This window comes from Panthera leo, chromosome D2, assembly GCF_018350215.1.
Source record: "Panthera leo isolate Ple1 chromosome D2, P.leo_Ple1_pat1.1, whole genome shotgun sequence".
Taxonomy (NCBI): Eukaryota; Metazoa; Chordata; class Mammalia; order Carnivora; family Felidae; genus Panthera; species Panthera leo.
Genome location: NC_056689.1, coordinates 87,033,978 through 87,060,174, shown reverse-complemented (window position 1 = coordinate 87,060,174; position 26,197 = coordinate 87,033,978). Strand labels below are relative to the sequence as shown.

Here is a 26,197-nt window from a genome sequence, read left to right as displayed (position 1 = left end):
CTTCTTTTTCCTTGATTCTCTCACCTGTTTTGGTGAAGCTGAGAAAAGGTGTCTGGGATATCTTTTTTTTTAATGTTACTGCAGACCTGAAAATGTCTTTGATTTGCCCTCACACGCTCTAAGCAAAGAATTCTAGGTTAGAGGCTTCTTCCTTCAGACTGTGAAGGCATTGTCCCCTCGCTTGTTAGGGGTGCTGTTAAGAAATTCACAGGCTTTCGAATTTATAATCCTTTACCACAGTGGAGGCTGGTTCCTCCCTGCAAATTTTCAGGATCATCTATTGAAATTTCACAACGTGGTGGCTCCAAGTGCCTGGATTTTCTTTCACTGTGATGGGAACTCAAAGAGCCCTCAGTCGGGAAACGCCTGTCCCTCACTCCCGGGAACTTCTTTCGTAGGCTGTTTCACTAGTCAATCATTTCTACCAATGACTTGTTCCTCGATTCCACATTTCCTCTTTCCAGGATTCCTATTTTAGGGGGTGCACGGGTGGTGCAGTCGATGGAGCATCGGGCTCTTGATTTCGGCTCAGATGGTGATCCCAGGGTGGTGGGAGCGTGGAGCCTGCTGGGGATTCTCTCCCTCTGCCCCTCCCCTCCTCATGTGCTCTCTCTCTTTCTCTCTAAAGAAATTTTAAAAAATTAGAATTCCTGTTTTAGGATGTCAGAGGTCTGAGCCTGACCCTCGAACGTAGTCGCTCCTGTTTTCCATCTTTACCCTTTGCTCTGCTTTCTGAGGGATTTCTCCCATGAGAATTTTGTTTCTGCTGTCACAGTGTCTAATTTCCAAGAGCTCTTTCTTCTTCCACTCATGTCAGTGTTTAGAGAAATGCTGTTCTTGCTTCAAGTGAGCAATGTCTGAGGGTATGAATGAGAAATACTGCAGTATCATTCTCCTGCCTGGTATGTTTGCTCTGAGTTATCTCTTTGCTGTTTCTTCCGTTCCTACCTTCCAGGAAGACGCTTTACATGCCGTCAGGTAATGTTTGTTTGCTCGTGAGGAGGAATATACCAGAAGGCTATTTGGAAATATCAGACTTGTAAGTGGGACTCATCAAATTTGAGTTTGACTCTGGGGTGCTCAGGGGGCCTGTTGATTGGGGAGCCCCCCCCCTTCAGTATCTCTAACTCTTTCCTCTGGGCTGGCCAGTCTCCCCAGCATCTTCCGGTGTCCTGCGTGCAGCATGCATGCCTGCCTGCTAGTATTTTGGAGCCAAAGAGTGGAAGAGAGTGCAGACGGTCAGTATTCTGGGTGCTGGAGACGCACTCCCAACTGTGCCTCTGTGCAGAGACAGACTTCCAGGCTGCTGCCAGGATGGCACCAGACAGTCACCAGGGCCACTGCCTATAATCTTAACAGTTTCTTAAACATGAGAATACCTATTCAAATGATACAAGGTGCAGAAGACTTATCCCTGAACAATGACCAAATAGTGGCAAAATCCCAGCCCTTCTGGAATTCAGAAAGTAGACATAAAAATATGAGTAAATATGTGACTCTCAATGAAATGTACATGCAAGCAATACATGCACCTTAAAAGAATGATGTTGGGAGGGGTGCTGCCACAGGCAGGAAGCAGTGTCTGAGAATTCTTGCAGAGTGCCCAGACCACAGGCTGACCTGTCTCCCGACACTGAACAGTTTCTGTGGCTGGTCATATAGGCAACCAAGCAGGCCGGGACACCCACGAGTGACTGCCAGGAACGATCTCTGCCCCTGGGGACCACAGTGGTTGGAGGGCAGCTTTTGTGCAGCTGCATGCTGGGCAGGTGGCCCTGGGCTCCTCCCTCCGTACCTCATCCCTGCTCCCCAATAGGATCCTTGACAGCTGTCTGGTGCAGGGAAAGGCGGGGATAACACAGCGTGTCAGAGGGTGCCGGTCCCTAGAGGTGCACCCTCTGACTGGAGGCGCTCACCTGACCCCTGCACAGCCCCTGGCAGGGACATAAAGCCCCAGGAGGAAACCGGAGGTTGCAGGGAACCCAGAAGCAGTGCCAGGACAAGACCAGTTCACAGAGCTGACCGCCAGACCCCTGGCCTTGTCACTCAGCCTGACATCCCTGCCGATCTGATGAATCCAATGAAACATGACCCTGGTATCACCTGTTTTCTGGAAGAGAGAGCTCTCCCTTTGGGGGAAACTTTACCCCTGACTGTAGCACCTGGAGTAAAGCCGCTGGTTCAGGGGGCTTCCTCCTCAGAGGTTCCCCTATATGCCCTGGGGTTCCCCCAGGGTTCAACTCAGCAGGGTCACTGAGCTGTGGTCAATGTCCCAGACGTCTGGTCTACCACTGAGGACACTTCAGCCCACAGATTAAAGACTCTTGGTGTCCCAAACTCCAGAAAATGGCTGCTGGTCTCTGGATCTCCTACAGGTATGCCCGTGGTGAGAGCCCTGATGTGACCCCTGAAGTCAGGCTGGTGGTGGAGCCCAAGAAGCCCATCTGTTATCAAAGTGGCTAGTTCCTACTCAGTACTGTTTGCCAAATAACCAAATAGTATTTCGTGGCAAGCCGGTAATTTATTCAATGACCAGAGAATAGAGAAGGGGAGCTTGTGCTCTAAAGGTTCCGTCTCCTGGGTCAGGTCTCAGGGTCAGGGTTTTATGGCGTCAGGGTACTTAAGGGGCTAGTGAGCAAGCTGGCAGGGTTTTTCAGGGAAGAAGGAGGCTTTCTTGGAGTCAGCGCAACCTCTGTTTTCCCTAAATGGGCACAGTGGGTCTGTCAGGGTGCTAGCGAGTGTTTTCTGTTACAATCCCAAGGTCACCTGGAGGGTTAGCCCGCTGCCGGAACTGGATCAAACTGGTCAAAAACTGGGCCTTGGGGGCTTGTTTAGAGCTCGTGGCTTCTGGCCTGGGCCTTAGTTTGGGGTGGCAAGCAGCCCCTGTAAGCAGGGCTAGAAAACTGGGTCATTGTGGCTTGTTTGGAGCTTGTTAGAGAGTTTCTAGTGACACGCCCATTGCCCCTGATGTGGCAGCACAATGCCACACTCAGGACACGACCCATGGGGCTGTGAGGCACACGTCATCCTTCAGTGAGGGGGACCTCCTCGTCTGGGCCTTGGTCGCTGTGGGCAGACTAACTGGCCAGATGTCAGCCCTCTCTCCAGGTGGCCGGCTGTGTCTCACAGCTGCAGCCCATTTTCAGGCCGCGTTGTCACTGCCCTTGTCCTGTCAGCTGGCTCTATCACCCTTGAAACTACCCGGTGCCATGTTTTCGGTTATCCTTTCCCTTTATCGTCTGCCAGTGGCTGCCCAGAAACAGGTATTTGATGATGTCCATACCCCAAGCATCTGGTACCTCATGAGTGGGGACTTTCTCCTCCTCCAGCAGCCAGCCTGTTCTTTCTGGTGTGAAAGGTAAAATGAGATGGAGTCACGTTTGTCAAGGAGTTTTTCAGATGGAGCCAGGGGGCCTTCAAGGGGACAGCCTGTTCACGCCCTCACCAGGTAAAGCCATGAACTTTGAACTGGGCTCCAAGGACTCTGCCCAAACACCGGCAACGCAGCACAGAAAGACTTTGCTTAGTGGTAGCCTTAGCAATCGATTATATTCAGCCAAGATTAGTTTTCTACTGCCCACACCAATCAAAATTCTTAGTAAACAGTGCCTACAAGCATTCCCTTTGGTCTTTAAAAAGCCCTGACTTTTGGGGTGCCTGGGTGGCTCAGTCGGTTGAGCATCAGACTCTTGATTTCAGGTCAGGTCATGATCTCGCGGTTTGTGAGCTCTGTGCAGGGTGGAGCCCGCTTGGGGTTCTCTCTTTCCCTCTCTCTCTGCCCCTCCCCTGCTCTTGCCCTCATTCTCTCTCAAAATGAATAAATAAACTTGAAAAAGATAAAAATAAAAAACCTTGATGTTTTTTCCCTAGGAGGACACAATTTGGGCTGCTACCCAAATCTCTACTCCCCAAATTGCAATTCTGAGACCCCAAATAATGCTTTTGTTTTACTTCAACTCTGCCTCTTTTCTCAGTCAACACTGGTAAGATCAGGATCATGAGGGGCTGCAGGGGCTATTTAGGAAGTTAGATTCTGCCCTGATCATTCCTGGATAAGAAGCTGGCCAAAACAGGGTCTGGGGGACTCAAACTTAATTCTGGCCCACTCCCCTGGATCTTCTTGTTTGACACAGCCCTACACCTTGAAGGCAGGGACCACTTGACTGAATACCTGCTCCATGTGTACCCCTGCCCCAGCCCAGTGGTGGCCCATGCAGATGACATCTGAATGGAAGGCCTGGGTGCATGTAGAGGGTGATTGGAGAGAAGGCAAAGTTCACAACCTGAGTTTATGGCTGGGGAGAGAAGACAGCTAGGTTGACACCTGGGGGGAGGGAGCACCTTAGTCCCCAGGCTGTAGGAAAGGACATCTCCTGCCCCTGTGTCCCTTCACTGTGGCACCACCGCCTGAATCAAACTATAGCTGCAACCAGCACTGTGACCAGTAGCTGGGTCTGTCATCCTCGTCCCACATTCTTGGAAACAGAAAAGTCCCATGGCCGCGACCGGGGCTGGACTACTTGGCTGTGTCTGAGGCCACCAGCAGCAGCTCGAGCACACACAGGACACCCTTGTTTCTGTCATGAGCTTCTGATCAGCCCGAGGGCCACCCCTGGCCATCGAGGCTGCAACTACTCAGTGATGTTGCCCATGTGACCTAAGCAAATCAGGTTGTCCAGTTGTAAACAGCTTTACTGATCACAATTCACATGCCATATAGTTCACCCGTTTAAAGCGTGCAATTCCCTGGTTTACAGTATGTTTACAGAGCTGTGAAACCATCACCACAAGCAAGTTTGGAACATGCTCGTCACTCCAAGAAGAAACTCCTTTTTAGCAGTGCCCCACCACACCCCTTCTGCAACCCCTGCGATTACTAATCTGATTTCTGCCGCTATGGATCTGCCTATTCTGGACATTTGTGTAAATGGAGTCATACAATAGTACAGGGCCTTTTTCACTCAGCATATCGTTCACCCACATTGTAGCAGGTGTCAGTACACCTCATTTTATTGCCAAATAACATTCTATTGTATATTCTAATCCATTTTAATGCATTCATTGTATAGACATATCACATTTTTACCCATTAAGGTGATCGGCATTTGGATTTTTTTCCCACATTTTTGATACTATGAATAACACTGCTATGAATATTCACGAACAAGATGTTGTGTAGACCTATGTTTTCATTCTCTTGGGTATATAGGCAGGAGTAGAATTGCTGGGTCATATGGTCACACTATGTTTAACTTTTTGAGGAACTGCCAGACTACCTTCCAAAGTGACTGCATTATTTTACATTCCCGGCAGCAGTGAATAAGCCTTCCAATTTCTCCACATCCTTGCGAACCGTTACCATTATCTGTCCTTTTTGGTTATAGCCATTCTAGTATGAGGTGATCTCTCATTGTGGTTTTGATTTGCATTTCCCTAGTGACTACAGATACTGAGCACCTTTTTGTGCGCACATTGGTCATCTGTATATCTTTATTGGAGAAGTTTCTGTTCAAGTCTTTGCCCATTTTTTGGCTTACTTTTTAGTAACCGCTACACCAAACGTGGAACTTGAACTTACAACCCCAAGATCAAGAGTCACACGGCCTTCCAACTGAGCCATCTAGGCACCCCTCCTTTGCCCATTTTTTAATGGTTTGCCTTTTTATTATGGAGTTGAAAGTGTTTTTATATATTCTAGACACAAGACCCTTATCACATCTTTTATTTGCAAAAAATTTTTCTCATTCTGTGGGTTGTCTTTTCACTTTCTTCGTGGTGTCCTTTGGAATACAAAGGTTTTAAACTTTGCTGAGGCCCAACATACGTGTGTGTGTGTGTGTGTGTGTATATATATGTATATATATGTGTGTGTGTGTATGTATATATATATACATATATGTGTATATATGCATATATACACATATGTGTGTATATATATGTATGTATGTGTATATACACACACCACAATAAGAGAAACCTCACCAAAATAGAGTCCAGAGGCCAAAAGGCGGAGCCATACCACTCCATGTGGATTATAGGAATTGTGAATTACAGACCCAACATAAGAATCCTTGGGAATAAAGGATCATCAATTACAGGCCCCTACAGGAAGAGATGAACATTGCATGTGCACAAAAACAAGGACCACTCCTGCAACTCAGCCAAGAAACGCTCATCACCAGGAACTCTTGCTTCTCTCCAAAGGACTTCAGCTTGAGGCAGTGCCTCCCAAAGTCCTCCTTCTGCATAAAATAAAGTTCCTCTCCTCTGTTGCACTGGACTATAGCTGGCATGTCCCTAATTGCTCTTCTCTGCTATTTCCAAATAAACCCATTTTTGCTGGTAAAGTAAGTGACTTTTATTTTGAAGGTTAATACATTTGTTCTGTCACTTGTGCTCTTGTCCTCATGGAGGACAGCAGGCACCCTCCTCAACACCAGCCCTGGGGTCTCAGAAAATTCTCTCATGCTGGAACCATTTCATTTTGTGTGCCTGTTCCAGCCGTGTAGCCCACGCGGACACAGTCTCCTTTAGCACAGAGTTGGCAATGTTTCTGTTTGCATGAAAAGGTCTTTATTCCACCCTTAGCCTTGAAATAAACCTTGCCGAGTATTCGGTTCTGGTTTGATTTTTTATTTACTTAAAACTCCAATTGTACTTTTCACTTGTAGACTCTGTCTTTTGTCTCCATTTGCAGAGCCTGCACAAGATACAAATGGAAGCCTGGTGTCTGAGCACTCGTAACTTACAACCAAAAGAATTTAAACTTACAAGGTCATTCTTAAAATTTAGTTAAATATCACTTTTATAAAGCTACCCATAATCTAGTATTCAGTAGCTACCTGGCCGCCAGTGTAAACAATCAGTACGGTGACGCACGCACGCTGTCTAGACCTACAAGTACAAAAATTTCGGTGCTGGGAACTGTGCAACACCGAGCGCGAGGGCCCGAGACGCACCGCACCGTGCGCGCGGGAGGTGCAGCCAGGGACGCCCCACCGTGAGCGCACGCGGGCCAGGGACAGCACAATGTCTCCGCGGCGCCGAGCCCACGGGGCTGCGGGGGCGAAGCACCAACAGAATGCCAGCCACCCCCGGGACAGCTCTCAGGAACCATCACTCTGTTCAGCTTCTTTCCGACCCCGCGGTCACGCTTGTCGTGCAGGACTGCGTGGGGGGGAGGGGGGGGCGGGTGAGAGACCCAGGGCGTCCCCAAGGGCGCACAGGCTTGGGACCCCGAGCCCGCGAGCCCTGCCCCGAACTCGGCCTCCGGGAAAGCCGCGTGGGGGCTCGTCCCGGAAGTGGGGGGACACGTCCGGAACGGGGTGGCAAGGGCCGAAGGCTAAAGGTCAAGGTCAAGAAGAGGCCCCGGCAGCCCCTGGCGACCTTCTCGGGCACGTCAGGCGGCTTGACCGGGGTCCCCACGGGCGGTCAGACAGCGGCGGGCCCGGCCCTCGGCATCTTCAGGGCTGGTGTCCGCCACCCGGGGCCCCCCAAAATCCCTCAGCCCACCGCCGCCACTCGAGCGCCGGGTTTGGCTCCTCGAGCCTCGACCCCTTCCCCCGTCACGCCCCCTTCCGGCACGCCGGTGGTCTCGCGATGCCCTCGCCTTCTCGCGACGCCGGCCAGGAGGCGGGCCGGGCCCTGACTGGCGGAGCCGGGGGCGGCTCCGCGGGGCGGGGCGACTCGTCCCAGAGCGCCATGGCCGCCCTGCGCGCCCTGCTACGCTGCGTCCGCGGCCCGCTGCGCCCCCGGCTCGGCTGCGCGGCCCTGCGCGCCTTCGCCTCGGGTGAGTGCGGGGCCGAGGGCGCGGACCCGAGGTGGGGGCCCGGCACCGCGGCCGCACCTGGGACTCCCGGGCCTGACCCTGCTCGACCCCGGAGCTGACCCCTCAGCACCCGCAGTCGCCGCCAGGGCCTGACCCCGCCCCTCAGCACCTGCCGCCTCCCCCGCTGGGCTCTGGGGTTACTGGTGCCCCCTCAGTTGGGATCAGGACCACGTGCCGAGACCGCTGACCGTTTCAGTTTGCTTGTTGGTTTTCGGGAGTTCAAGAGAAGGTGCATTTGGGGCCTCGGGATTGGAAACGGCCACGTGCTTGGTCCGGCGGGCCTCCAGTGCGGGCCGCCCGTGTCCGCTGCTGCCCCAGGTCTGGCCGGCCCGTCCCGCACTCAGCCTTCAGCCGGGGCCGCGGGCCCCCCGAGGAGCGCTTGGCCTGCCCCTGAGCTGGGCGAATCCCTGCCTCCTCTTCCTTTGGCGGGTACCCACGCAGGTACCCACGTGACTGCCCGCTGCCAGGGCCTGTGGTCTTACCCTCCGTTTCCTTGAGGTTCGCTTCTGCCCCTGACCTGCAGTCAGCAGTCGTTTCCCAGGCAGCATTCGTGCTGCTTCTAAGTATTTTCCGTGTCGCTCCCCAACCGACCCCCAGGGTAGGTGCCGATCCTCACCCCACACACACCTGTGGTTTCCGAGGTTACACTTCTTCCTCTCCAGGCCTTACTGACCCCCCAAATCTGAGCGGCCTGACCCTCCCGGCCGCAGCAGTCACCTTTTCCCTGTGTGTGCCTCCTGCTGTGTTCTGTCCGCAGCTTGGTTCTGCCACCGAGTTGGCATTTGTTGAAAGAACCTATGTCCCCATCCCTTGTTTCTGCAGGGTCACGGGATGTCCCTAGTGCAGGTTCTGGGCAGTGTTGACCAGCACATGCAGAAGAAGGAAGGCCGCTGTGGGCTGCTATTTATTGTTGGGTTTGCTTTCTAGCTTAAGGAAATGTTCACACTTCTGTGAGGGTAGACACTGGTACAGAGGCCACCCGCGAGGCTGAAAGCTGTGTGCTGCTGCCTGAGGACTGGGCCGGGGACATGTCAGGGTCACTCCGTCCACTGACGGGTTAAGTCCCGCTAGTTTGATGCCTACGTGAATGGAAATCCCTTTGTCCCCTCTCACCCCAGGTGCTGACTTTCAGTACCTCATCACAGAAAAGAAGGGGAAGGACGGCAACGTGGGGCTGATCCAGCTGAACCGCCCCAAAGCACTCAACGCGCTCTGCAATGGCCTGATCATGGAGCTCAACCAGGCACTGGACGCCTTTGAGGAGGACCCCGCTGTGGGGGCCATCGTCCTCACGGGTGGGGAGAAGGCATTTGCAGGTGTGTGGGCAGCATGGCCGCCGGTCAGCCAGGTGTTGGAGGGGCGGTCTGACCGTGGCACGTGGCATTGTAGGCACTTAGACCTCCGCGGCAGCATCAGAAGCTTTAGTACTTGGGGTTTCTTTAGATGTAAAGCGTAAACGACACGAGTATTTCTTCAAATAACTGCTCTGTCTGTTTAACATTCAAGTGTGCTCCAACAGCAAAATGAGTTTGAGAGGAATTCGGGTCCCCGACAGTCGGGTTTTATGTGCGTTGAGGGCTTAAGTGACTAATGAATAAGCCTTCTGAGTCCCGCTTGCACCTGGTTCCTGTCCCGCGGTCCCTCTGTGTCACCTCCGTCAACAAATACCATGGTGTATCGCCTCTGTCCCTGTGGCCATCGCCTCACAGGTCCTGCTGGGCCGTTCCTACACACTCACAGCTCCCATAGCAACATGGGGTCTCTGCTCTCGTAACTGGGACCTCGTTTCCTCCCCCCAGCTGGAGCCGACATCAAGGAGATGCAGAGCCGAACGTTCCAGGACTGTTACTCCAGCATGTTCTTGAGCCACTGGGACCGACTTGCCCGGGTTAAGAAGCCAGTCATAGCTGCTGTCAATGGCTACGCCGTGAGTGTCGGGCCACACCTCCTCTCAGCACACTGGCAGGCATCAAATAACCGATTTTTGTTTTGAAAAGGCCAGAGTGTCGTTACCAGCCAGCATGCCCTTCCTACCAAGTGACGCCAAAGACCCGGGAAGCACAGAGAGAACACATTACAGCACTGGCTTTTATTAGTGGACATTCAACCACTGGCTTTCTGGTTCCTTTGTTAGGAGAGCCCCTCCGTCCCCACCGCAGCCCCCATGACTCCAGGGAACGTCTGCCTCTACTAGGTTATAGGCTGCGTTCTGCCTTTTCTGTACAGTTTTAATGGCTGCAGCCTGCCCTGCACCTGTAAACTGACAGCTTCTGCTGCCGTTGAGAGACGTGTTCTCTGCATGGTAGTTCAGGGACTCTGTCCAGGCACATGGGCACTCAAAGGCACTGTGGCTGGTCGTAGCGAAGTGATGAAGGCAGCTCTGTTAGTGATCCTTTAACAAAGCTCCCCTTGGGTAAGCCGGGGTCAGCCAGTCAGGTTTATTGGACCACCATCCTGCCTGCTAATTCATGAACTCCCTGGCTGCCTTCGAGGCTGCCTTCGAGCCTGTGGGACCCACAGAAGAGAGTTTGCTGTTGGGCCCGTTGCCAGCATCAGCCATTTGTGGGTAACTTATGGGAACACGTAACTAACTTTGCATCTCTTGTGTGAATCTTGCTACTCTTGGGCAGGTTCATTTTAACAGAAAATTTAGGCAGATAGAGTGAATTTCTGACTGGGTTTCCTGGTGGTGCCTCATGTTTTGCAGCTTGGTGGCGGCTGCGAACTTGCTATGATGTGTGACATCATTTATGCCGGAGAGAAAGCCCAGTTTGCGCAGCCGGAAATCCTACTAGGAACCATCCCAGGTAAAGCGTGATGACCTCTCTAGTGTAAAGTCTTCCTTCAGATAATTCTCTGGAATTTGCCCACGTCTCAGGAAGTGATGGGCTTTTCCACCAATAGACAAAAGCATGCAGCTTGCTTCTGACGAGGGACCCCGGGCTGCCGAACGAGCACTGGCCCGGTGGCCACCTTTCTGCTCCCATTGCTACCTCTGCTGACCAGCACACTAAGCCCCAGTGGACACAACAGTGCTCAGACAGTGGCTCAAGAGCCTCCGGCTGTGCAGTCTCCTTTAATGACAGCCCGATTCCTTGTCAGACGCTAGTAGGAGTGGCCGGCTGCATATTGAATTATAGTTGCAGTGATTCTGGCTTGTGACCCCAGGTTCAACAGAGCAGGGAATCAGATACCGCACGAGGAGGCTGACGGGATCCGTGGGCAAACAGTGACTCCTCTGTGCCCTGGGGACCACTTGATGAGGACTCCTGGCTCACTTCCCCACAGGGTCTCTGCCCTGCATGTAGAGCCTGGAGCTCACAGTATCTCCTGAGCAGCCCGGCAGGCAGGGAGCAGCTGTGGGGTCAGATATGGGCAAGGAAAGCCCTGGATGAGCTCTGCTGACCACTGGGCTCTTCTGTCCTTGTGCCCAAGGCCTGCACTTCCTTGAAATGGTACCTGAGCCTGCTGGACTGTGGGTATCTCCCTCAGGTGGTCCCCTTGGCTCATCCTGGCAGCCTGGGGTTCAGCGTGGGGCAGATGACTGGGCAGATCACTGTTTTTCCAGCTGCAGAGTGTCAAGTGAGCAGGAGGGTGAGTGGGGTGCACAGAAGCCAGCACTGGAGATAAAGACACACTCAACAGCCCAGGAGGTGGAGCCCTTGGTCTCACTCCATACCCTGAGGGCAGCAGGCCACTGTCAGAGGCCACCCCAGCTGCCCTCCAGGTTGCACGTGGCCAGGGTCTGAGCAGTCTGACTCCTGTCAGAGAGCTGCTCATGCAGAGGACTCGGCCTGGCAGGCGTGGGGCCTGAGTAGGGAAAGGAGCCTCCCCTGAGGGCTTTAAGTTGCCTCCTTTCTGCCCACCTGCCCCACCCATGGGGCCCATCTTCACCCCTCAGAACTTGCTGGAAGTGTGTCTGTAGCGTCTTGGCTTGCACTGGCCATGAACTGGTTGTGACCTGCAGCCTTCTGTGCCTGCAGGTGCAGGGGGCACCCAGAGACTGACCCGTGCTGTTGGAAAGTCACTGGCCATGGAGATGGTCCTCACTGGTGACCGGATCTCTGCCCAGGATGCCAAGCAAGCAGGTGGGAGCCAGCGCTGCCCCATGGAGCCGCCCTCACGGGGAGCTGAGTAGAGAGGGGAGGGCTGTGTCCAGCCGTGCTTTCCGGTGTCCCGAGAACCCCGGGGACAGCTGCCTTTGTTTTTTATTGGGAATGCCCCATGTATAAAATAACTAAAACAAACATCTGGTTAAAGAATCATTAGAAAACCATCCTGTTTCCCAAGCCCAGTGTCAGCAGTGGGGGATCTTGGAGACCCTCGGCGGACATACTCCTTCTCTGCCCCTGGGGGACTCTCTCTTCCTAATTTATGTGTCTGTGAGAGCCTAGTGGCCCCAGCAGCAGAGGGCATCGGCCCCACCTCAGGGATGGCGTGGAGCCTTTACTGTGTCACTGCAGCCCCTTGTTAGCACCCAGAAGACCTGGGCTCTTGGCACAGCATCATGACTCAGAAAAACATAACCAGTGCTGTTTTCCCATGTTATTTACCTTTTTGTGTTTTAGGTCTTGTAAGCAAAATTTTTCCTGTGGAGACACTGGTCGAAGAAGCCATCTGGTGTGCGGAGAAAATTGCCAGCAATTCCAAAATCATAGCAGCAATGGCCAAAGAGTCCGTGAATGCAGGTGGGGGTTCTGCCGGGAGGCGGAGGTCCAAGGGCCGGGCAGCACAGGAACAGTCGTGAGCCTCGAGGCTTTAGTTCTAAGTCATGCATCTTAACCCACCCTGGACAGAAATCACGAGGTTCTTCATGTTGTGATCATGACTCTTTGTAGAGTTCTAGTTTTTGGTTGCTGGCTACAGATTCTCCTGAAACCTTCTGAGTCCCCTTGCTGTCACAACCCAAGGAAGGAGCCAGCCTGAGGGACAGAGGGTGACAAGCTCTGGGCTACAAGGAAATGGGTGGGATGGGAAGGATGGTCCCTAGAGTGAAACCAATCTGCCTCCTGAGAAAGTCGGCTCAGCCCCCAGAGCCTGGTGGGGGATGCTTCCCTGTCCGCAGCAGGGTGTGGGCTGTGCCGTGGGCAGGGCCTGGCGGGTAGTATAGGCTCGTGGACACCCTTGTGAACCGGGGTCAGCGTGCCTGCTGCCCCTCGTGGCTCTAGACTCCATCTGCTCTCTACCGGCCAAGCGGCTGTGGCCCTTCTGAGAATTTCTGGAGTTTTAACGGAGCACGTGGTCCAGGCATTGGGGGGTCTTGCCTGGTGCTGCCTAGAAGACAGTGGGCCTGAGATGGCTGCTGAGGCCCCCGGGCCTGCACTCATATGTGGGAAAGCTGGTCACCCTGGGCTGCCGCCACCTTACTTGAGTGAGCTGATGTTTGTGACGCTTCACTGCGGGGGTGTGTGGGTAGCACACACTCCAGAAGCGGACACTGCTGTTCCTGCAGAGTGTCCGTGAGGCCACAGTCAGAGGCACCTGCCACCGTTCCACCCCTCGCCCAGGACCTGCTGCTCCTGGTGCTCAGCCAAGAAAAACACTGCACCTTCGCCAGAAAGATGGGGCCCAGAGCAATGACGTTCTTACTGCCCGGGACTCCAGGACTCTGTTCTGGCACAATGTTCCTTTTTCTGGTTTTCATTCCCTTTTTTGTTTTTAATAGATCCTTTTTTTTCTTCTTTTTTTGTAATTTTTATTTATTTTGAGAGAAAGCACAAGCAGGGGAGGGGCAGAGGGAGAGGGAAAATCCCCAACAGGCTCCACACTGTCAGCGCAGAGGCTGACACAGGACTCCGTCCCACGAACCATGAGATCATGACCTGAGCCAAAGTCCAAGGCTCCACTGACTGAGCCACCCAGGCACCCCTTTAATTCTTATTTTTTTAATGTTTTGTGAAATACGTCTACTTCTGTAGGCTCCCAGATTCTCTTGTGATTGGGCAGAGTTGGTCGTTAAACTCTTTTACTCATTTCCTCACACCTCTGTTTTTTCGGCCACTGGGCAGGAAGCTCAGGAAGCCCTCTAAGCAGGTGGCTTTGCTGATGTCTCAGCCAGGGAGGGCTTCCCAGGCTGCGGTCTCAATCATGGTGAAATTGAGGTTGATGTGGGTCAGCGGGAAATGTTCCCTATCACTGTAAAAAATTTCTGTGTTCCCACATCTAACACCGGAGTTCGTGACTTCAGGATTTTCTTTTTCAGCTTTTGAAATGACATTAACAGAGGGAAACAAGTTGGAGAAGAAGCTCTTCTATTCAACGTTCGCTACTGTGAGTAAACAACACTCAGATGAGGCGTCACAAGTGTCCCAGCCATAAAAATCACGGAGAATTTCCTTGTAGATTTTTTCATTAGATACCATTTCTCTTTGGTTGAACTATTCACTTCCCCAGTAGCTGGATCAGATGTATCGTGTCCGTGAGCATGATTTTCGCAAATAAGTGCAGTGTGTGGAAGCTCTTACAGAGTGACTTCCTGTTACGGAAGGTCTTAGGAACTGCACTCTTAGACAGCGAGCTCCCGTACGTAAATGCAGTCCGCTTGCCCATAATTTTCCTAGATCTGTCAAATTGCTGGGAACGGAATTTGAATGTGTTCTGAAACTGCAACCCAGAGCTTCAGAACAGTGTTTTCTAGGGTTTCTGACAGTAACCGAAAGGTGCTCAGTCTTGTAATGGTCATTAAAACCTCTTTTTTATCAGAAAGTCTTATGTAGGTGTTTCATAAAAGAGAGATTAGAAATAGCTTTGCCTGTCGAGGGAGTGAAGGTATGCGTGTGCACGTGTGTGCACATGCGCGCACGCAGAGAAAGGTGCAAGGTGGGCTTGCACTCCGTGTCCTGCTCCTTGGCACTCAGGACACTCGTTGACACAGACCGCCACCAAACCAGGTGCAGAACAGGTGAATGACCCAAACACGTGCATCTGAGCTTCTCTGTGGATGAGAGTTTATTTGACATGTAAATCAGTGGCCCCTGAATGATCAGACCTGGGGCTGAGTGACCTATAAAACTGCCATTTCCAGGCCAACCCTAAGTGGTCAGGGAATCTGGGTCACTGCCAGGTTTCCAGGCGATCCCAATGCAGGACCCTCCCTTCTGGTGCCCCCACCACTCTGGAAATCGGAGGGCAGAGGAACCCGACAGACTGAGCAAACCCCAGACAGGCTGAGCCCCGCGCTTGACAAATGTCCATCTCCGCCTTTTTTCCCTTTCCCACCAGGAAGACCGGAAGGAAGGGATGACTGCATTTGTGGAAAAGAGAAAGGCCAGTTTCAAAGACCAGTGAGCGCCTCTGTCTCTGCCTTGAAGTCTCTACTTAGAGAAAATACAGTCTGACAGTTTTAGAAGCAAATCAGTCCTTCTCTTGTAAAGGGCTGTGTGGGTGACACTCAGCTCCTCGGGGCTTGTGCTCTCAGTGGTGGGCAGTCTGAACCCAGCGGCCGTGAGAATCGGCATTTGGAGTGTGTTCACGTCCTGACTAAGCATATTCTTCTTAATCAGATTCTGCTTAGGACGCCGGGGGGGCTCAGTCGGTTGAGCGTCCGACTCTTGATTTCAGCTCAGGTCACGATCTCACAGTTCATGAGACCAAGCCCCATGTCGGGCTCTGCGCTAACAGCACAGAGCCTGCTTGAGGTTCTCTGTCTTGAGAGTCTGTCTCTCTCTGCCTCTTCACCCTGCTTGCGCGCACACACTCTCAAAATAAACTGAAAATAATTCTGCTCATGAGCCTTTGGCGTGTTTAAGTTTTCACTCAATTTCAGAAACTGAGATAGTGAGTGTGTACAGCGTGTCATGTTCAGATGGAAGTGTGTCCCCTGCTGGGTCGCTGTGTGGTTTCACAGCCAGTGAACGTGCCGCTCCGGGGGTGATGCTGCTGACTACATGGCAGTCATAAATCGCGTCGTGCCTTTCTCCTCTGGAGGTGAGCATCACATCGCTGTGCAAACTTCTGCTTTGTTGTTGTGACAACAGACACACAGCACAGAAGTCCATAAAGTAAGTCACCCATCACACAGGGTCACCACTGCTAACAGGCACGGAGCTTTCTAGATATTTCTGTGCATACACGTGCACACATGAGTACGGAGCTCAGTTTTCTTTTTTATAAAAATGGAATTCTGCATCCACGCTTCTCCAAAGTGCACTGACTGGTTGTCTTCTACTCCCGTCCTACAAGTGCACCCTCTTCTCGTGTTTGACGAGCATTCTTTTACTTGTGGTAAAATATACGTAACGTACAGGTTGCCATCTCATCCGTTTTTAACTCTCCAAGTGTGTTCGCGGTGTTTTCCCTGCTGCCCATCTCCATGCTGCTTCATCCTCCGAACAGAGACTCTGTCCCCGTTAAACACTAACCCCTGTTCCCAACCGTGACCTCTCAGCCTTGGTGCTGCCTCGGCCACCTTCTTTCTGTGTCCAGGAATCTAGTATGTTTCCAAGTTCTGTCCAGGTCATAGCACACAATGGAGTTTGATTTCTTCTCATGGCTGAGTAATGTTCCTGCGAGCATCCCGCCCGATGGCCCTGAAATACGTAATTATGCAGGTATGTTGTGGTTTATTTCCCCTGGTGTTGGATATTAGGCTGCGTCCAGTATCCAGTTACCAGAACTGTGTGCAAAACACCGTGGTGAGCATTCTGTGTGTGAATCCTCATGCTTCAGCGTGAGCGTGTCTGTAAGATTTTGAGAAGTGAGCCTGTCAAGGGACAGGCTGCCTGTGACAGGGACCTGCCCTACCCCGTCCCATCTAAACTCGTCGGCTAGCCTCTCCCTGGTGCTTCTCAGGGCCAGGCAGGCTGAGTCTCCGGCACTGATGTTAGGCACCACATGCATCCGAACCGAACCCCTGGGGTGTTTGCTGGAATGCACGTGCCCCCAGACCTGGACCAGAACCATGGGGGCCCTGGCATGTGAGGTCTCCAAGGCACCCAGCGGAACCTGCGGTAGGAGACCGAATTTCTACAGCACGTCTCCTCTGTTGGCTTCAGACTCTGGTGGGCCAGCTGCGTCCCCTGGATCACACCGTGCAGGGCACTGGGTAATGGAGGGACCCCAGTCACAGGAGGCCACCCACACCCCACCAGACGTCTGCTGCTCAATTCTTGGGCCAGCACAGCGTGGGGCTCCAAACCGTCCCTCACCAGGTCCGTGAGCGAAAGCCCTGCAGCACAGGACGGAGACCCATGTCCTGCCTGAGAGCTTCAGGGGTGAAGCGAGCAGTCACTACCCCAGGGCAGGGGCCCAGCCTCAGAACATCATCGGACCCTCTGAGGTGAGGCCCGGCACCATGGGGACCCAGCTGGCTGTCGACACTGGTGCATGTGGCACAGCAGCTGCCGGTTAACTGATGGGCCCGGGTGAGGGGAAAGCGCCTGCCGGCTGCCACGCCACCCCCAGCCCTCACCCTGCCAGCGTCGCTCTACAGAGACAGCCCCACCTGTCAGGGGACGGTGAGTGCTGCTCACAAACCAGGGCAGAGCTCTGCCCACGCAGGGACTCGTCCAGGAGCTGAGCCTCAGAGCGCGCATCCCTGGGAGCCCTCTGTCCCTGCGGCTCAGTGGTGACCTGGGAGCACTCGTGACCGTTGCCTCCTCCACTGTGTCCTGCAGGTAGGTGTGGGCAGGTAGTCCAGAGGCTGGAACACAGCTGAGATCATTTCTGGACGTGCAGATCCAGTCCCAGTCTTGGGCTGGGATAGGGCCAGGAGTGTGTACCCCCTGCCCCAGGAAACGAGCTGAATGCTTGACAAAGAGTTGAAATGACCTGTAAAGCCTGGCTGTCTGAACACCTTAGATGACATGCTCTTGTGTTTTGGTTACATTTGTGCAGCACAGCCGGGCACGGGGCCGCAACAGGAATTCTGATCCTATGCAGACCGTTTGCCCTGCAGGTATTAGCGCCGCGGGCTTCACCCAGGACCTGTCTGTTCTCCTGTGCTTCGTGGTCAGAAGTCAGTGAGTTTGGAGCAGGCTCCAGAAGGGAGGTGTTGAGAGGCAGGCGGGAGTTCCCCCGCTCCCTGGGGCTGAGAGTGCAGACAGAAGGCAGGGTGATATTCTTTACAGATAAGCCTCGGGGTCTCAGACCGCGTGACATGGGCAGAAGTAGGTACGAGGGAATGGGATTCGGGCCGCACCGAACAGGCTCTCTGGGCAGGTCACCAGAAAGCTGGGCATTCTTCAGGCAATAGATGTGGAAATACTCATTTATTAAAGCTGAATGCATAACTGAGGGTTTGTGCTGGATGGCATAACACCTATCACACATTCTAGAATAAACAAGCAGAGGTGTCCGAGGAAAGAAACCTGAAAGTTGGAGAAATCCATTTGTTTAATTTTTCACAGCCATGAGGCAGCAGCCTCTGTAATTTGATCGAGTAATGTGCCCCAGGATTGTGAGGAGCTGGGGTTTTTCATTTTTTTTTTTTTAATGTTTATTTATTTGAGAGAGAGAGAGAGAGAGCAGGGGAAGGTCAGAGAGAGAGGGAGACACAGAATCCGAAGCAGGCTCCAGGCTCCAGGCTCCGAGCTGTCAGCACAGAGCCCGACGCAGGGCTCGAACTCACAAACCGTGAGATCATAACCTGAGCCAAAGTCGGACGCTTAACTGATTGAACCACCCAGGCGCCTCCTGAGGAGCCGGTTTTGAGGGGCCCATCTGAGACTTGTCTTCACACCCTGTCTTAGCCGTGTGCAGCCAGAAGCCAAGAAATTGTTAAACGTTGAACATGCACGTCAGAGTCTCCGTGTGCCTCACATGTCTGTATCCACAGGGTTATTTGGGCTCCAGAACTTGGCAGAGACAGGAGCCCACCCCCTAGGCCTGGTGGAGTGAGAGCTGGCTTGGGGGCTCTGGGCTGAGCTGCAGGGAGGCTAGCACGCGGCCACAGGCTTTGCCGTGAGTGACAGCATCGCTGGCAGCCCTGAGCAGGACACTGCCCGGGGGCCACAAACCCCAAGGCGAAGCTCCCACTCCCTTGGAGTTAATGGACTTCTGGCCCCATATTGTTTGGGATTTTGATTTGTTTTGAAGCTGAAACCTTGCCTTACTTATCTCTCTGTACCAGATTGACTTCTCCCCTCATGTTTGCACACTTCCATTTTGGAGTTCAAACTGCTCAGGCACAACCCTCACCCAGGGTGGAGGCAGCCACTCGGATGGCCCGGGTACAGGCCCTGCTGGCCTTCCCCTGTCCCCCGCCCCCCCCTCCCCCCCTCCCCCTTCCAGCCCCTGGCGGCTCCTGCCTTCACCCTGCCCAACCAGGCAGCCCAGAGCCCTGCGTTCCTGGCCCTGCCAGATGCCAGGCTGGTTTCCAACTGTCTCCCTCGACCAGCCAAGCACCCCAGGGCCCAGCAGGAAAACACAGACATGTTTTTTCTTTCTTTTTTCTGTCTTTCTCTTTCTTTCTTTCTTTCTTTCTTTCTTTCTTTCTTTCTTTCTTTCTTTCTTTTCTTTTCTTTCTTTCTTTTCTTTCTTTCTTTCTTTTTTTTCCTGTGGCTTTGTTGTCTTTCATGTACAGAACCTTCCCAGGAGAAGCCAGGCCTCCCAGCATTCCCAGAACCACAGGGCTGGGCTGGGGGTCATGACAATAGCGCGGACCACACAACCCCAAGTCCATGTGGCAGTGAAGTGGAAGAAGGTGGGCTCCAGAAGGAGAGAGCCTGCCCACAGCTCTGGGTCGGGCCGTCTCCCACTGGGCAGGTGAGCGGGGCAGCACTGTGAGGCGAGGCCCTGGGGCTAAGGGCCGGCTGGAGCTGAACAGGATCCCCATCTGCACACTGGGCAGTGAGGTTTGGTCGTGGGTCTTTACGTGGGGTACGACCAGGCCAGCACATGTGTGCACATCTGCTCTGCTGTCTGCCCTCCAGCCCGAGTGTGGGAGCAGATGGGAGGAGAGTAGACACAGACAGAAGGCCAACGACAGTGTTGGTGGAGCTCTTGGTGTCCATCTTAGCAGGGCCCAGGAGCCACCTGCATCAGCCAGCTAGAGCTGTGTAACAAATTACCCCTAAAGTTAGTGGCTTAGGGCAGCAATCACTACCCATTCTCACAGTCTGTATGGGTCAGCTTGTCTTTATCCCACTGTGTCTGGGGCCTAAGCTGGGGCCTCCTGACCACTCATTCACTCTTCTGGTGGTTGGTGCTGCATCAGCGGGGCCTAGCTGGAGCCAAGGACCAACATATCCACCAGGAGGCTCTCCATGTGTCCTGGGCTTCCTGCCAATATGGTGACTGGGTTCCCTGGACAAGTGTTCTGAGGACAGAATCAGGAGGAAGCCGTGCTGCCTTTTATGACCTAACCTCAGAAGCCAAACAGCACCATTTCCAGCATATTCTACTGGTCAAAGCAGTTACAAAGGTCCACCTGGTTCAAGGGAAGGGAATAAACCCCGTCTTTCAGTGGAGATGTGCCTGTGGCACTGTGGGATGGCAGTCAGCTACCGGCTACCAGGATCAGGCCCCAGAACCTGACAGAGCCCTGGACACAGACAGGCTGTGGGGTGCCCTGCTGTGGAAGTGGGCATCTTCCAGCAAGGAGTGTACAGGAGGTGGTGACACCCTGAGATGGTTGGTGACCCTGGCTCTTAAGGAGGGAGCCCAGCATCCAGATTCCAGGTGGCAGGGACAAGGGTCAGCAGGCAGGGGACTCTGGCCAGCTGAAGGCAAGGTGCTCCCTCTGTTTACCAGAAGGAGCTGTGGATCTAGCACCCCCCCCCCAGTCTGGACACCCCATCTTGGGAAGGTGGGGGTGGGAAGATCCAGTCCTGAGGAAGGCTGGCAGGTCAGGGCACTGCTGTCCTGGGATGGGGTGCTGTACCCCAGTCAGGTACCTGAGGGGTGTCAGCAGGCTGACACTTGGGGGACAGGGTGGAGAACGCCAATGGGGTACTCCCAGCACTCCCACTTAGCCCAGAGGCCACAGCTGCCTGCCCTCCAGGGTTCCCCCACCCCAGGGCAGGCCGGCGGGTGTCCTGAAGGAAGAATGTTGGTTAAAGAAGTCTGACAGGTCTGGTCACCCGCCCTTCCCCACTCAGCGACACCAGAGACCCAGCGGTCTGCGGTGCGACTGGGGGCTCAGCCTGGCCTGGGGGCGTAGCGGAGGCGGGCGAGGAGGCCGCGAGGGGCGGCAGCGGAGAGCTCGGACCACAAACACACGACGCCCGGGTCTTGGACGTGGCGGGGAACGCGAGGCCCAGGAAGACGCCTGTGGGGCTGGGCCGGTTGTCACCACCCCTGCCCAGGGTCAGCCAGCGCGGCTTGGAGCTTCCAGCCCCAGGTACGCCTCGCGTGGCCCCGCCCCTTCCGTCGAGGCCCCGCCTGCTCCGCTCCAGGGTCCGCCCCTTCCGTCGAGGCCCCGCCCCCCGCTCCAGACCCGCGAGCATGGTAGTGCTGAAGGGCATCCCAGCGCTGCTGTCCCCCGAGCTGCTCTACGCCCTGGCGCGGATGGGGCACGGAGACGAGATCGGTGAGCGCGGCGGGGACAGGGCCTCGGGGCCCCCACCCTCGGAAGAAGCCGGGAGGTGGCCCGGCCCAGGCTGTGGCCCGGCCAGGAGACGACGACTCCCGCTTCCAGGGAAGGGCGGTGGGGGCATTGCATAGGCCGCCCCATCCGACTTCCCAGTAGGACACTCCCTCCTTCCCCGTCCCGCGTCCTTTAGGAAATTGAGGCCCCGGGCGGTGACCCAAGCCCCTGCCCCGACCTTGGTTGGTCCCAGAAGGTCACGAGGACAGCGACCCTTGCTCCAGGCAGGGCTGTGTCCGGGAGGCCCGGCCCCTCCATCAGCCTAGCTTTTGGGGGGGGGGGGGGGGCGGGGGCGGCCAAGTTCCCAGCTCCGGCCTCAGGCCCGGTGTGTTCAGTCTCCAGACCCCTTCCCAGACGGCCCCCGAAGGGTCACACCAAGTTGTTTGCGGCGCTTTATCTTTTCCCGGGGCGGCGGGCCTCGGACGCGAGCAGCTTCTCAGGACGGGGCGCCCCTGCTGGGTGGAGGCCGCGGGTCCAAAATCCGCCCTCGTCCTGGAAGCACCTGCAGTTTCTACACCACTGGGAAACTCCCTGTCCCCTCCCCCCACCTCTGATGGGAGGGGTCGGAGAGGGCAGTGAGCAGGTGACCCGAGGTCTGCGCCCACCCACGAAGTTGGAAGCTGGGCTGCGCAGACCCAAGGACCCACCAAGGGATGTCTAATCAGGTTGGATGGCTGTTCAGTTTTTGCAGACGTGAACTTCCCCACCTCCTCCATATGCAGGTGTGGCCCGGAGGAGATCCGTGCCGACGGTGAGTTGGCCACCTCTGACAGGGTGGATTAGGGTGGATGGGCAGTCGTCCGCGCTCTGGGCTCCCCAAGTGTGGCAGCTCTGTCCCCATCCCCACTCATTCCCCAAGCACCCACCAGTGAGCCAGGAAATCCCGGTACCAGGACCCTCTTCAACCCCAACCCCAGAGATGACCCTGGGCCTCCTGCTCCATCTGAGACACCACTTGGTAACTTCATGCAAGTGGGGAAACTGAGGCCCAGAGCCTCATCGGCTGGCTGAGCACTAGTACACCCAGGTCAGGTGTTCACTAGAAATCCCAGTACTGGTGGCCTGGCCTCACGGGCTCCAGGTGCCCACGTGCTCTGTTTCTAAGACCCTCTGACCCCAAGGGGTGGGCAGGAGGCTTGACTTGGAGAGTCCTGGAACCAGATCCCCAAGGTGATAGAGGTAGCAGAGTTGTACCGAGAGTGAGGTCTGGGCAGGGGGGATAAGAGCAGCAGCGGCCTGTGCTCCTTGGGCTGGCACTGGGCTCAAACTGGGCGTGGCTGTTTCCCCGCCCTCAGCGATGCCGTGAGGGGGACATGACTCTCCGTGGAGAGGCGAGGTCACTGAGGCACAGAGATGTGAAACGTGGGCCAACCCCTCCCCCGCCCCGCCCCGGACAACGCAGGCCAGTGGTCTGAGGCATGTTCAGTGCGCTGCCAGCTCCAGACCCAGCGGCCTTGGCTTCCACTCCCTGCTGACAGAGATGAGCCAGCTGTGCCTCAGTATACACCATGAGCCAGATGACCCAAGGAGGATGGGCCGTGGGAAAGGCCAAATGCTGGGAGGCAAGGAGCAGCCAAGCCTGCAAGTGACGCGCACACCCTGCGTGTTAGTGGAAACCAGCAGTTAGGGGTCGGAGCCAGGCTTGCGGACAAGTCAACCACCAAGAGGAGCAGAGAAGACGGCAAAAGAAAGTGCTCTCAGGCTTTCTCACCAGCAGTTTCTGTATTTCCCAGTTTTGTACGAAGCGCACGAGTTCTTTAACAATCAGGACCCGGTTCTACGGGAGAACTGGGGCCGTGGGGACAGCCTCTTCCCAGGCCCCACTGTGCTCACCACAGGATAAGAGTGGCAACCCAGGGGTCATGTCGGGGGACTTCTGGGCTCAGGGAAGTGGCCCAGGTGCCCTTCCTGATAGATGACTTTGAGGTCACCACCAATAACCTGTGTAGTGCAGTGAAGGGGGACGGGCAGGGCGGGCCCAGAGCCAGGATGGCCACAGGGCGGGGAGATGCCAGTGTGGCCCCAATAAGTGTCCCCAGGCGGGCAGCACGTGCCTGCAGGGCCTTCTCTGTCCTGGGCCCAAGTGCATCCTTGCTGGCCAGCTGAGTGAGGCCCAGGGGGAACGGTGTGGACAGGCCAACAGGGCAGGTGGCACCATCGGCAGCCAGGTGGGAGAGGGCTGGAGTCTCAGGCTGGCACTGTGCCCTCAGGCCTGGGCATCCCACAGCTCCTGGAGGCCGTGCTGAAGCTGCTGCCCCTGGACACCTACGTAGAGAGCCCGGTGAGTGCCTTTTCCACTTGCTTTCTTTGTCAGACCTCAGGGGGCCCACTTGCCTTGAGTGGGGAGGAATGTGTCCCCAAAGGGCTCTGACCCTGAACGGAGGACCCCTGAACTGTCACCCAGTGTGGGGGCCTGGTAGCACCCAGGGCAACTAGACAGATAGACCGCGAAGCTGACCCCTCTGTGCCTAGGCTGCTGTCATGGACCTGGTGCCCAGCGACAGGACGAAGGGCCTTCAGACCCCGGTGTGGAGGAGCTACCAGTCCATCCTGTCCGGGGCCGGCTGCACGGTGAGACTGCGGCCCCACCAGGAAAGCTTCACCTCCTTGGAGGCCGGGAGGAGCACAAGACCGAGGCCCCAGATTCCATGCTACAGTTGTCTCAGCACTTGCCCTCCCTCCACAGAAGAGCGACCCTGGGGATGTGGCTGTGCCCTGCCTCAGGATCCTGACCTGGCTTCGCCTAGGGTCCCTCCCCCACGCCAGCCTGTCTGAGCGGAGCCAGGGGGAAGTGAGGTGCCCCGGCCCCTGTCTTGTGGTCAGAGGCCCGGCCAATGCCGTGTGTCACCCCCGCATTGTGAGGGGGTGGGCTTGTCCTCCAAGGACCACCTGCTGGCAGGTGTGTTGGGCAGGACCCACCTGAGGAGAGGATGCTTGGGGCTTCTGTCCTGGGCAGGCACCCTCCTGCCCTCAGGCCAGCTCCAACGGACACAAGGGCCCCAGGCAGGTGGCCACCACAGCCCCCCATGCTCCTGCCTGTCCAGCCCTCACAGCTCAGAGGCCAAGCATCCTTGGGACCCCAGCAAGGAGAGCCAGAGAAATGAACCTCAGAGCAGCCATGTGACCTCATGCCCCTGCTACCTGCTTGGGCCCTTGAGGGTTTCTGAGCAAGGTCCCTCGACCATGACATTTTGCCTTCCAGGACACCCTGGCGAAGATAGAGAGGTTTGAGTTTTATGCGCGGGCCAAGAAGGCTTTTGCTGTTGTAGCAACTGGGTGAGTTCTGGCCAGGCCCATGGGGTCCTGCTGGTCCTGCTGGGTCTGGGCCATGCTGGGCCCTCCTCCCCACTCCAGAGCTCCCCCTACCCTCTGCTCAGCCCTGCCCTGACAGACTGGATGCCCCACTGGGAATATGACCGCCACGGGATTTCCCTGATGACCGGTCCCTGGATTAGTCTAGCGTCTGGGGTGAAGGTGGGCCAGGTGGGTGGCAGAACAGCGGGCCCCAGCCTGGTGCTCAGCTCACTTCCTTATGCAGGGAGACAGCCCTCTATGGAAACCTCATCCTCAAGAAGGGGGTGCTGGCCCCCGACGCCCTCTGCTAGGCCTGGCGAAGACCACAGGGCCCAGGAGGAAATCTGGATCTCTGAGCCAGACGACAGACGAGCTGGCCCCGCTCTGGAGCACCCAGACTGCAGCCAACCGGGAGCCCCGGGGGCCGGGCCAGTCCTGGGAGGGGCCTGGGACTGGGATGCACCCAATTTATGAAAATGTCAGAAACCGTAGTGGTTTGTCAGTGTCCAGAGGCCTCAACAACAGCCCCACCCTCACAAAGACTTGTTTGGTTCTAAGCACGAGGGAAGCCATTGGCTCCGTGGAGTGCCCATCCCTCCGTCCCCCTTGCTGCCTCCTCAGGTGGGAGGTGAGGCCTCCCTCCCCCCTGTAGTTTGAGACAAGAGCTCACACAGGTGGAGTGGAGACTGCGTGGGGGGCCGTGACTATGCAAGAGGCCTGGAGGTGGGTGGAGCCGCTGCCCAGGTGGCCCTGAGTGGGGAGACATGTGGGTGGCCCTGGAGAGGACCAGGCGGGCAGGTGTCAGCACCTGGTCTGGATGCTCCAGGAAGTGGTCGGGGTGGGGGGTGGGCCCACGTCTGTTGTTCTCTGTTCTCTGTCTCCAGTGGTTGAGTGCCTACTGAATACGCAGCAGCCTGAACCATCCTGGGAAGTGGGCAGGTGAGGGGTAAAGGACAGGAGAACGCCCCTGGCCCAGCAAGCAAAGGGCCAGCCGGCCCGAAGCAGCGTGGAGGAGGAGGCTGTCGTGGCTTCAGCATGAGGCTTGGGTTGGGCCTCGGGGTGGGAGGCATCCTGCCACCACTGCCCTGGACCCCAGGGTCTCCCCAAACCCTCTCCTTTCCCTCCAGACCTCTTTCAGCCATGTGTGTGCAGGAATTGGCATGACCAGGGGCCCTCCGGCCTCAGAGGCTGGGGAAGGGCCCCTGCTTGCGACCAGGAGCTGGTGTCCATATGTCGAGGAGAATCCAGAGGGCAGGCAAGCCCACCGGGCTGCCGATCTGGGGCTCTGCCTGAAGAGACCCTGCTCTGGGCCAGTTACTGCCGGGGCTTCACCTCAGACCCCTGACCCCACGGCCACTTCTAGCCACACGAAGGCTTTTCTTGAAACAGCTTTATTGAGACTTAACTGACAGAATAAATTGTACACATGTAAAGTGTACAGTTAAATGCCCTGGGATATTGTCCACTCTTGACAGGCCTCTTGCCTCTGTCAGTGCCTCCTGTCTTGAGGCTTGCACACCTCAACTGCACGCTCCCAAATCCCCAGCTCG

At 55.6% G+C, this 26,197-nt stretch overlaps 2 protein-coding genes across 2 annotated transcripts; both read left to right on the top strand.

Annotated features, from left to right (window-relative positions):
• Positions 1-7,659: 7,659 nt before the first annotated feature.
• Positions 7,660-15,421, top strand: ECHS1 (enoyl-CoA hydratase, short chain 1). The gene is made up of 8 exons (XM_042908995.1): positions 7,660-7,789; positions 8,947-9,144; positions 9,628-9,755; positions 10,536-10,635; positions 11,812-11,916; positions 12,397-12,516; positions 14,031-14,098; positions 15,050-15,421. Exons 1-8 carry the CDS (start codon positions 7,702-7,704, stop codon positions 15,113-15,115), a joined length of 873 nt encoding a protein of 290 aa, XP_042764929.1. The 5' UTR covers positions 7,660-7,701; the 3' UTR covers positions 15,116-15,421.
• Positions 15,422-21,190: 5,769 nt separating this feature from the next.
• On the top strand, positions 21,191-25,429 carry FUOM (fucose mutarotase). Its single transcript, XM_042908270.1, has 6 exons — positions 21,191-21,296; positions 22,036-22,104; positions 23,564-23,634; positions 23,826-23,924; positions 24,556-24,629; positions 24,892-25,429. The coding sequence occupies exons 1-6, from the start codon at positions 21,212-21,214 to the stop codon at positions 24,956-24,958; spliced, it is 465 nt and encodes a 154-aa protein (XP_042764204.1). The 5' UTR covers positions 21,191-21,211; the 3' UTR covers positions 24,959-25,429.
• The last annotated feature ends 768 nt before the right edge of the window (positions 25,430-26,197 follow it).